This window comes from Colias philodice, chromosome 22 (assembly GCF_061535455.1).
Source record: "Colias philodice isolate Cphi_HAF_F1 chromosome 22, ilColPhil1 Martin Lab GWU primary, whole genome shotgun sequence".
NCBI classification, from domain to species: domain Eukaryota; kingdom Metazoa; phylum Arthropoda; class Insecta; order Lepidoptera; family Pieridae; genus Colias; species Colias philodice.
In genome coordinates, this window is record NC_143107.1 from 1,619,874 (window position 1) to 1,632,438 (window position 12,565).

Here is a 12,565-nt window from a genome sequence, read left to right on the forward strand (position 1 = left end):
TTGTATTTACCCTGCATTTTTTCCCAATAATTATATTATGTTCAATAAACATTATTTATTGAGGCCTATGTCCAGCAGTGGACAAACATGGGCTGATAATCATGATGATGATGATGAAACATTATTTGATCTTTCTTATATTTTTCTTGTTATTTTCAGAGCGGTATTCTAGGCGGCAGTTTACAAGACTTACTGGCTCCACCACAGAGACTGATCAAAGCGAAGTCGGAAAGCTCCGTCGCGTCACTTTGTAGCGCGGCCACTGTGTTATCTGCTGGACATGAACATGATGGTATGTTTGATTGAAATATTGTGATATAAACGTAATTAAAAAAATGAAATAAAGAAGCTTATATTAAGCTATTGCATAGCTTCTATCGCGGGCCTTGAGCGCGGTGACCGAATCCAGAAATTGCGTAACGAAAAACCTCACGCTCCCCACTCCGACGGGCGCGGAGGTGTGGCTGAATGCATAGCATGCAATAGCTTTACCGCGGCAGTCCCCGAGTGCCAAACGTCTTTTTTTTACTATAGATTATAGAACAACTACAACTAAACTAAACTAGCTGGTTTATTACTAGAACGGGATAAAATAATTTAAATGTAACCATATCATTTGGTAAAGGTTTAGATTTCTAGAGGTAAAATATTATTTACACTCAGATGATTAATTGTTCTTGTTCTATAATAACATACGGCCTTACTTATAAAAAGTTAAACAATGGATAAATTTCTACCATTTTCTACTATAGCTATGTCCTGCTCTTGCTCACATGAAACGTCAATCATAAAAACAAGACAGGTTATTGCAATAACTAATCCATTGCTTAGCGAATGGGTAACTTTTTATAAGTAAGACCGATAGCGTTTATGTGTTATTTTTATATTTTCGCTTTGCTTTTCACTGTTTATTATCCATTGATAAAACACTAGACTCAGAATGACGTTCATAAATTCTTGTCCAAACGAAAACTCTGCGTATGCGTTGTAATAGGCAGAGTTTTATAACCAAAAGTAAATTTTGAACATTACTGCTATGAAATAAGGTGTTAATTTGAAAGAAAAAATAAATTTATAAAAATTATAATACAAAATGTATCCCTCGGACAGTTTTTGAGGAGACTTGACTCATAGTGATAGACGATTGTGAGTCCGGTTGTTTATAAAACTTCAAAGTTAATATATGAGTTATGGCTCCAAAACTCGTAAAAACATAATACATATATTGTTTGCCACAAAACCTAATAAATTCCATAATTTATTTCCAGAATTCTGTTCAGATGATCTCGAAAGGAATAGATCGAGATCCTTAGAGCCGCTCAGTTGGCTCGCGATGTGGAGTGACCATGTGGAATATATTCAGTTATTGAAGGAAGATAGAGGGTTGGGCTTCTCTATATTGGATTATTTGGTAAGAAATAAATTATTTTTAAGTCTCTTTGGTTTGTTTGTAATTTGTTGGAAAATTTAATATTCTGGTTTATGCTCTCTAATTGTTTTGATTCACATAATATAATTGTTTTTAGATGTATCTGGTTAAATTTTATCATCAATTATTTATCTACTGAATGTGAAAATGTCTGTTTATTTGTTTGTTTCAATAACCTTATAGTTAGATAAATATGTTTGAAGATAGGAGGCTAGCGAAGTGATATAGAAAAATATATTCGAATTTTAGCTCTTGGTGGAAGGAAGGCTACAATGTTTTATTTTTCCGGATAAAAGTGTTACTGTAATATTTTACAAATATTAATAAGTATATATATATATCTATACATTCACAGGACCCCTCCGACCCTAGCAGTTCGGTCATAGTAGTGCGTTCAGTAGTACGCGGCGGTGCAGCAGCACGGGACGGGCGACTGGCGCCGGGGGACAGACTTGTGGCTGTTAACGGGAGAGATGTAGCACGAGCACCGCTCGCTGTGGCAGTAGCGGCTATCAAAAGTGCACCTAGAGGTTAGTGCAGTAAGGTTTAGTTTAGGTATAGCAAAGATAGTTGGGGTGAGCGCCACGTGGCGGTGGTGACGAGCCAAATTGCACCTAAAGGTGAAGGTAATAAGGTTTAGTTTAGATATAGCATTTGGGAAGTGGCTGGCTCGGCGTCGGTATCGATAGTGGCAGTCAAAAGTGTACCTTAAGGTGAAGGTAATAATGTTTACTTTAGATATAGCAGTTGGATGGCTCGGCGCGACGCGCGCCGCTTGATGTAGCGACGAGTTAAAGTACACTTAGAAGTGACTGTAATAGAGTTGATTTTAAATAAAGCAATGATAGCTGCGTCGCGCCGCTTGCTGTAGCGACATGCAAAAGTGTGTCTTAAGGGGAGTATAATAGAGCTCAATTTACATATATAGGAGGTGGCTGGAGTGGACGTCGCGAGCCGCTCGCTGTAGTAACAAGCAAAAGTGTGTCTTAAGGTCAGCGGCATAAGGTTTAGTTTAGATTAACAGTCGGGTGGTATCTGGCACGACGCGCGCTGCTCAATATAGTGACGAGCGAAATTGCACCTTAAGGTGAGTATAATAGGGATGATATTACAGTGACTATAATTAGTAGTACGTTCAGTAGTACGTGGTGATTGCAGTGAAAAATGCGTCTAAAGATGAAGGTAATAAGGTTTTGTTTAGATATAGCAAGGATAGATACTCAAAGCCAACTAAGCTGATGCGGCAGATTCATCAAATCATATTACGTTAATCAATTTCGTTTCAATTTTTAAATAGTGATTGAAAGAATTAATTCCAAAGAAGAAGCTGTGTAAATTTTCTGTTACCTATTACTATTATTTTAGTAAAATGTTGCATTACATTGTAAGCTCAAAGAGAAGCATGCATGCGCTTGTTGTATATTTTATAAACTACACAAAAAATGTTTATCATGTTATATGAAATAAATATCTCCTGAAAAGGTTAACCCAGCAATATAGTTTGCAGTTGCTATACAGTGATCTCTTATCTTATCATATCAATGTTTAATAAGATTTAAAGTTTTACAAATACACTGCGATAATTAAACCTCAGGTACGATTTCATTTACTGTTGTGATTGACGTGTTAGTTTTATTTTTACTTCTATTTTATTTTAGGTAAGACATTTTAGTCAACTTTAAATTCAATTTTATGTGTACACTAGCTGTTCCCCGCGGTTTCACCCGCATAGCTCCGCTCCTGTTGGTCTAAGCGTGATAATACATAGCCTATAACCTTCCTCGATAAATGGGCTATCTAACACCGAAAGAATTTTTCAAATTGGACCAGTAGTTTCTGAGATTAGTGCGTTTAAACAAACAAACATACAAACTATTCAGCTTTATAATATTAGAACATGAAACGTTCGATAAATCTGCATTGTGATAAAAGACATAATATTAAATCGACTTAATAATATTATGTATGTTTTTACAGATTGTGTATCATTGCGAACAAAAACCTCTCCAGAACACATTCGGGCAGACCCACTGCTTATTTATTATTTATTAATTATATTGAATGTTAATTTATTTATTTATTTCCAGGTATCGTCACTATAGGTGTATCGAAACCTCTCCCCTGCAGTACAGTGATTGGTGGTGATAGAGCGAATGGTCCCAGCTTCCAAAATAGCCAGGTAAGTTCTTATTATGTTTATTTCATTTATTTATTAATAAGGAAAATTTTTATAATATATGATAATAATTCAATGAAAGTAACGCATTTCACTGTAGAATATTTTGTTATTTTATGATGATACTCCTTATCTGATGATATACCTTACACCTTATCCTATTAATTTTATTATATCTACGGAGTTTCTTGCCGGTTCTTCTCTATAGATACTGCTTTCCGAATCGGTGGTAAATTTTAAAATATGTAATGACGATTCAAAACTGCTTCTAGAAGAAGTCTAATTGAATAAATAATCTAGAATTCAAATTCAAATTCATTTATTTAGAGAGAAGAAGTCTAATTGCATAAATAAATGTTTGAGTTTGAGTTTACAAAATGTAGTATAGAGTAATTTATGTTTCTCTATAATGTATTGAGTAAAAGAGATGACAATTTTACAGTGATCTGCGTAAAAATTTTACTGTAGAGGATTTAACATTACGGTTTATAATACATTGCTTCTTTCGTACGTAATTATTATTGAATACGCTACATTTGTAGCAATGTAACTTAACAAGTGATTAAGTGTTAGTTTTAAGTGATCCACGTAAAAATTGTACACTGAGGGAAAAGTAAGTTACATTATTTATAAGCTTTTTAACGCTTAGAGCAGTATCTATTAAAGTGCATGCATTTTTATACTTCATGAGTTTAAACGAAATAGTTTTGTACAATAAAGGGAATTAATAGTGTTGCCAGGTTTATATACGTTTACAGTTTTGTTTTTTAAAGATATTCTTAGTAGATTTTGTCACATACTAACTTTAAATTTCCGTTGCAATGTTATAAATGCATTTAAATCAATAATTGGCATTTAACTAACGGTTAAATATGTATTTAAATAATTATTTATTATAGTCCAAAAAATAAGCATCTTAAACTGGAACCAAAAAGATTTTCCTGTACTTCAAAATATTTATTGTAGTCTTAAACTCAACTTAAAATTCTAGTCACTAGTAGGTTAGACGTATAAGTCTGGCAACATTGCAATAATATTACCGCTCTAAGACTGAAAAACCTTTTTTAGCAAATAGCATTTAAACTTCCCTTTAGTGTACAATTTTTGCATGCTCTCACAATTTATTTTAACAAAAATAATATATTCTTCTCTCTTAATTATCTTGGCTTTGAATTTGCTTTTATTACATTAAATTAACTGGAAACACACACATAATAAATAAATAAATAAATATTTGGGGACAATTTTCACACACGGCACGATCTGATCCCATGCTAAGCTTTCGCTTGTGTTATGGAAACCAAATAGCTGATAAACATACATATAAAATTTTAAATAAATACTTAGATAGATAATTAACACCCAGACAGAGCAAACATCTATGTTCATCACACAAATATTTGCCCCGGGTGGGAATCGAACCCACGACCAGTGTAATTGCCGTAAATGAATTTCTTGTTAACTTACACATTACAGTTGTAAACACGAAAAATATTTACCATATGAATGCAATGAATAAAACTTAAATAACTCACTGACTCATAAACTCACACATTTATTCTCACAATCATTTGACTCACATAAGTCAAAGATGACTCATTTTTTTGTACTACAAATTTAAAAACAATTACAGATGTGTGTATTTTCAGTATTTTTGCCTATAAAAAATATAATTAATTTAATTTTTTTCAGCGTCTGGAATACTTGTCAAAAGTATTTCGACTGATAATGTCGTTACATCAAGATATAATGGCGTTACAACTGCACTGTCAACAGGTCATCGAACCTTCGAACTACCCGCGGAAATTGCAATCTTAAGAAATTGCACGGATATTTGGATTTTTCATAAGTTTAGATACATGTTGACAAAATTATTTTTTGTGAATAGTTAGGGCAAAATGTTGTCGAATTTTACTTAAGTTAAACTTTTAATCGATGTTTTTTTAATGCGATTGTAATATTTTTGTTGTATGAAGTATGAATGTTGTATGAAGGAACTAGTATGTAAAAATCCAAAGATACAAGGTTTATAAGGCTTCGAGATCTCAAATACTTTTTAAGCTTATATAGCTTATATCGCGGGACTTGAGCGCGGGGACCGAATCCAGAAATTCCGTAACGAAAAAACCTCACGCTCCCCACGCCGATGGGCACGGAGGCGCGGAGGTGTGGCTTGAAGGCATAGCATGCAATACAGCTTTATAGTCTGAGTGATAAGTTGAAAATGGCGTAAACTAGAGATAAGGCTCTTAAAAATGCGTGCAATAGCTCATTTGATTCGGAATGACGTCTAGAAAAATGTATCGGAAATGTTTATTAGCACACAAAAAATTGCAAAAGTTATAGGTAAATTAAGTTTCAAAAAAATAGGTATTTCGTTTATTGTTAATAACTCCGAAATTATTAACATTTCAGAAATTTTGAAAAAAGATTCTTAAAGAGGAGGAAATTTCCAACGAAAATCTCCCGACTCCCGGAATTCTATCTCCATTATTTATAATTTTAATTTAACGCTGAAAATAGCCCTCCGCGCGGCATTTTTAGTTAGCGCGCGCGGCTTCAAAACCGAGCACGTCACACTAATTATTTTTTTTAAGGTATTAAATATTAATTTAAAAAATTTAAAAAATTATGGTGTATTCCGAACACTTCAAAGAATTTGCTCCCGTTGGAAATTTTACTTAAAGTTAATTTTTCAACAAATTAGACAAATGTTAACTAACGAAAATTTTTTGAACTTCCGTCCTTATTGCACATTAAAAAAAATGTTTAAATAATTGTCGGTAAAATTTTTCACTTCGTGGAGCCCTTCATATAAATATACTTAACAAGATCGCGTCATAAAAGTTTAAAAAAATTTATTACTTTGTTTATAATAATTTTTTCAAGTTAAGTAACTTGAACAAAAAACTAGAAATTTCTAGTTTTTTGTTAAATTGATAAAATTATTATAAACAAAGTATTAACATTTTTTAAACTTTTATGGCGCGATCTTGTTAAGTATATTTATATGAAGGGCTCCACGAAGTGAAAAATTTTACCGACAATTATTTAAACATTTTTTTTAATGTGCAATAAGGACGGAAGTTCAAAAAAATTTCGTTAGTTAACATTTGTCTAATTTGTTGAAAAATTAACTTTAAGTAAAATTTCCAACGGGAGCAAATTCTTTGAAGTGTTCGGAATACACCATAATTTTTTAAATTTTTTAAATTAATATTTAATACCTTAAAAAAAATAATTAGTGTGACGTGCTCGGTTTTGAAGCCGCGCGCGCTAACTAAAAATGCCGCGCGGAGGGCTATTTTCAGCGTTAAATTAAAATTATAAATAATGGAGATAGAATTCCGGGAGTCGGGAGATTTTCGTTGGAAATTTCCTCCTCTTTAAGAATCTTTTTTCAAAATTTCTGAAATGTTAATAATTTCGGAGTTATTAACAATAAACGAAATACCTATTTTTTTTAAACTTAATTTGCCTATAACTTTTGCAATTTTTTGTGTGCTAATAAACATTTCCGATACATTTTTCTAGACGTCATTCCGAATCAAATGAGCTATCGCACGTATTTTTAAGAGCCTTATCTCTAGTTTACGCCATTTTCAACTTATCAAGTAGACTATTACCGCGGCAGTCCCCGAGTGACACACGTCTTTTTTTAATATTTTAGTTGTAACTGTAAGTCAAAACTGTCTCTTTCATTCTTGAAGTAACTTAAAAAGTGGAAGAAACAGAACACACATTAATATTATTAATGTTAGATTCATTTGAAGAGGAAGGTTTGCAAAACGTTGTTAATGAAACTAAGGAATTTTAAAATCTGCTTTATTTTCACAATAACTGAGCTTGGACAACAGCTAATGGATTTGAAAAGGAATTGAATAATTATTCTTTTACATTTTTAATTTTTATTTGAAATGTCTAAGTATCTCACTGTTAATTGAATGCTTGTATTTTGTCTGAATAAGGTTAAGTAAGTAGTAAATTTTCTCAATTCGTACCTAAAAATCTCTGCTTATATTAAATGTATGGTTGTGTAGTTTTGTAGATATCAATGTGATTTAGTCAATTGTTAGTTATATAAGAATGTTTCATACAAGTTTAGACAAAAAACTAAGTTTAATACACAATTATTTTTAAATATATATTACATCCATATTTCCAAAGAATATTTTTAGTTGGGTTCCGTGTTTTTAATTCATCTTTTTGTTGTATATTATAATATAAGAAGCATACCTAATGATGTTACGATAGTAATATTAAGATATTATAAATCATATATTTATATAAAATTCTCGTGTCACAATGTTAGTCTGCATACTCCTCCGAAACGGGTGGACTGATTCTCATGAAATTTTCTGTGCATATCGGGTAAGTCTGAGAATCGGCCAACATCTATTTTTCATATGTACCACGGGCGAAGCCGGGGCGGGCCGCTAGTATATTTATAATATTCCAAACTTAAAAGAGTCAAATAAACAACATTACAAAGTTAAACGAGTGAATCTAAATTCAGGATCACTAGAAAATATAACAATAAATTACAGGAACTTTAAAACATATCATAACTATAATGTAAGTATAATAAATTAATTTGAATGTTATATGTTATAAATTATTGAATTGAAAATAAAATGAAACAATTTTATTTTCAATTGGTAGGTACCTACTGATACGAAACCTTAAAAATAGATAGGTAAATATTTTAATAATATGTAGGTGGTTATCTAAAAAAAATTAATGATATTTTTTTTTTATTTTTATAAATTAATTATTGTACGCTGTGCCTATAGGTATTATTTAAGCAGGCTTTTTATATACATACTTCTTAATAAAGACATGCATTTATATCACATCTATTAAGCATTTGTTATTCCCACCGGAAGAACCGAAAGAAAATCCAAAAAAAGAGCATCTGTGCCGAGCACAAGTGTCAGAAATGAAACTTCTTTTTAAAGATTCAAAGATAACGTCTACTCCATGACGCATCGTTTAACTCTCAATGCGCTAAAGAAGTTTCACTTCAATAATTCGAAAATATGTAGGTCTTTCTTATAATCTTTCCCCTTCAAAATATTAAGTGTTAGATTTAAATAGTATATTATTCAAGAAACTTACTTGCCTAAATTATTTTCGCAGGCGTTTTAATATGCTTGGAAATAAAGACTTATGAATTGATACATGGGTGATAATAATTTTTGAACAATTTATTTGCTAGTCATATTGTTAAGTTAATCAATTGTTTATATTATGTATTATATAATTTTGTTATTGAAGCGTAGCTATATTATATGTATATTTTGTGAGAATATAATTGTATTAAGTTTTTATTGATGTATAACTAGTTATAAATTATACTTAGGTAATAGGTATAGTACGTAATAACAGATGTTTTATAATATAAGGTAGGTACGCAAAGCTGTCTAGTCTCAAACAGTAAGAAGAAAAAGTTTGTGACTATAAATACATACATTTTTTAACAAATTATAGTTATTTATTTCAGAATTCCACACTTTTTTCAGTAGATTTGTTAAATCCACACACTCCTTCGTAATAAGACACCAAGCATTGTACTACACTTAGTGTAAGTGTTAGTGTTAAATTTTTCAATCCTTGGTTAAAACTTATTCGTTGAATAACGTATTAAACTACCATTTCGAATAGTATTCTAATTACTTGCATTTGACAGTTTACAGGTGACATTTTAATATTATCGCGTAATACTTTATTGGACATGTTAGTGAACTTAGCAGATCATTTTTAGCAGATCAAAAAAAAAGTGAGTTCTTATCGCGTGCAGTTGAGTTCTACAGTTCCTGATACTTTTTAGAAGTAGTTCTGGCGTTTTTTCCTTAACAAACGACATTTGAAAAAACCCGACCTGGACCCGGCTTAACGTGATGCTAAGACGTAATGCTACGACGTGATGCTACGACGTGATGCTACGACGTGATGCTACGTCGTGATGCTACGCTGTGATGCTACGGCGTGATGCTACGGTGTAATGCTACGGCATGTGTTACGGCGTTATGCTACGCTGTGATGCTACGGCGTGATGCTACGGTGTGATGCTACGATGTGATGCTACGGCATGATGCTACGGCGTGATGCTACGGCATGATGCTACGGCATGATGCTACGGCGTGATGCTACGGCGTGATGCTACGGCGTGATGCTACGGCGTAATGCTACGGCGTGATGCTACGGCGTGATGCTACGGCATGATGCTACGGCATGATGCTACGGCATGATGCTACGGCATGATGCTACGGCATGAAGCTACGGCATGATGCTACGGCATGAAGCTACGGCATGATGCTACGGCATGATACTACGGCGTGATGCTACGGCGTGATGCAACGGCATGATGCTACGGCATGATGCTACGGCATGCTGCTACGGCATGGTGCTACGGCGTGATGAAATATGACATAAATAAATTTTCTAGTGTTTCATTTTACGCGAGTATTTCTAAAAAGTATCAGGAACTGTAGAACTCAACTGCACGCGATAAGAACGCACATTTTTTTTTTATCTGCTAAAAATGATCTGCTACGGGAAGTTGGCAGATAATTTTTTTCAAATGTCGTTTTGGTAAAAACGCCAGAACTATTTCTAAAAAGTATCAGGAACTGTAGAACTCAACTGCACGCGATAAGAACTCACATTTTTTTTGATCTGCTAAAAATTATGTATAACGGGAAGTTGGCAGATCATTTTTTCAAATGTCGTTTTTTAAGGTAAAAACGCCAGAACTATTTCTAAAAAGTATCAGGAACTGTAGAACTCAACTGCACGCGATAAGAACTCACATTTTTTTTTGATCTGCTAAAAATGATCTGCTACGGGAAGTTGGCAGATCATTTTTTCAAATGTCGTTTTTTAAGGTAAAAACGCCAGAACTATTTCTAAAAAGTATCAGGAACTGTAGAACTCAACTGCACGCGATAAGAACTCACATTTTTTTTTGATCTGCTAAAAATGATCTGCTAAGTTCACTAACATTTATTGGACGGATAAGTTTTAAACAAGGATTGAAAAATCAGCCCTTATTCAATTAATAACGTTTAATATTAAAGCTTAACTCCAAATCAGTGATTTGAATAGAAATTAAGATAACAAAAGTCAAACTGTCAATGAACATAAGAAGTATATTTCTAATGAAATAATGTAAAATTAATAAATGTGATTAAAAACATTCCAAAGTAGACTGTTGTGAATCAATTTAATATGTGTTGAATGTTGGCTTCAAATGTGTTGCAATAAATGTTATAAAAACGAAGTATTTGTTTTATTTTTAAACACTGAATTATCCTTTTATAACTATTTTGTTTTATACAGTCCTAACCCAAATTATTTATACGTCCTAATCACGTGTAGAGCCAGGCTCAAAAGAAAATACACAAGAAATACATAAATAATTTATTAAAACAGAGACAATTTGCTATACTTTTATTAATTCTAAATGTTATCCAACAGGAGTGCATTAATTCCCTGGCATCGGATGACCAGACAGGAATGGATTCGTTTCACGAATGTTTGCAAGAATATGGCGAGGGGCTTGAAGTGGTCCAAATATGCTTAGAACCTGAAGAACCGTCGATCAAAGATGACGAGTTATCAGCGCTAGCGGATATAAGCACTGATGACTCACACAAGAAAGATAAATCTCTCGAAGACGATAAAATTATATTAAACATAGATAATAAGGAAAACAAAGAAAAAGTTAACGGGATCGTTGCATTGAAACTATCGAAATCTGACGACTCTTTGGACGATCAAGAAGACGATATGACAATAACTGAAGACGATGTACGCACTGGACCAAGAGAATTAAGTATTCGAAGTAAGTCTGCAGATAGAAGAGAATTGAATGGCGATAAAACTCTATCGAAGCAATACAGCAAGGATATATCTACGTCCGACGAAATGGTATTCGCGGTTACACCAACTGGCTTAGAGAGAATCAGCTATGAAAAGTATTGGAAAGAATGCGATGGAAATAAAGAAAAAATAACGAATGACGAAAGCTGGAAAGAATGCTTAAACTCACCAACAGACGAAACTACGAGTTTTTACGATACAACTACACGAATATCCGTCCAGGAAGAAAACAATTCGCTGTTGTACATTGACCATGAAATAGACGGTTACGAAACATGTCTCGACGACGATTCGACATCCGTTAAGTGTACAGAAAAAAACGGTCATAAAATCAACGGCGATCGCGAGATCAAAGAATTAGATAAACACGATAAAATAACTATTAGAAACGAAGACAACGATGCTTGTGCCAAAACGATTAACGATCAGAACACTGCCAATTCTATAGAGGATGTGTCGTCTTATCCATATGTAGAGGAACATATAATTAAACAAATGCAATCGTTGAGAATAGAGCCCCTTAATGTTAACATTACGTGCAATAAAAAGGTTAGGAAAAAGAGTCCGACTAAGCCGTCCAAGAATGAGCGTCGATGTATCGAATACTACAACGACCAAGATGAATGTTTGGAAGAGATAAGAAGGAAAAAGCTTGAAGAGGAAAACAAAAGGAGTAGAGAGGACAAGCGGAAGATATTGGAAAATAACAAAGGTGTTATGGAGAAGAAGATGCAGATGAAGAAGCAGGATCCCAGTGAAGATTCGAGTGACCAAGAGACGTATGATGCGGCATGTCATAAGTGTTTTTTAGAGAACTATGCGTATGCGTTAACAAAGGCGTATATAGCGGCTGCAGCGTGCAAGTACTGTGACGTCATTAGGGATGTGTTAGAGCCGCCTAAAGCAAGACCACTGAGACGAATGTCGGCTCCTGCGTCATTGAGCCTGGATAGTCCGGCTTCGGAGACAGATTGCGAAGATTACTTGATGGTGCCTGGTGAGAGGAAACGGAGAAAGTCAGCTGGTCCTTTGAAATTTCTTGTGCCTTCTAGAAGACCCAGGTAAGAATAATTTCT

At 33.4% G+C, this 12,565-nt stretch overlaps 1 protein-coding gene across 1 annotated transcript in view; it reads left to right on the forward strand.

The window, feature by feature from the left end:
* The window catches only part of LOC149478301 (multiple PDZ domain protein-like), a 142,228-nt gene that overhangs the window by 46,141 nt on the left and 83,522 nt on the right, over positions 1 to 12,565 (forward strand). Inside the window, exons 14-18 of the mRNA XM_089709463.1 lie at positions 160 to 292; positions 1,269 to 1,411; positions 1,785 to 1,959; positions 3,517 to 3,608; positions 11,085 to 12,550. Coding sequence (XP_089565589.1) covers positions 160 to 292; positions 1,269 to 1,411; positions 1,785 to 1,959; positions 3,517 to 3,608; positions 11,085 to 12,550 — 2,009 coding nt within the window. The remainder of the gene's footprint in view (positions 1 to 159; positions 293 to 1,268; positions 1,412 to 1,784; positions 1,960 to 3,516; positions 3,609 to 11,084; positions 12,551 to 12,565) is intronic.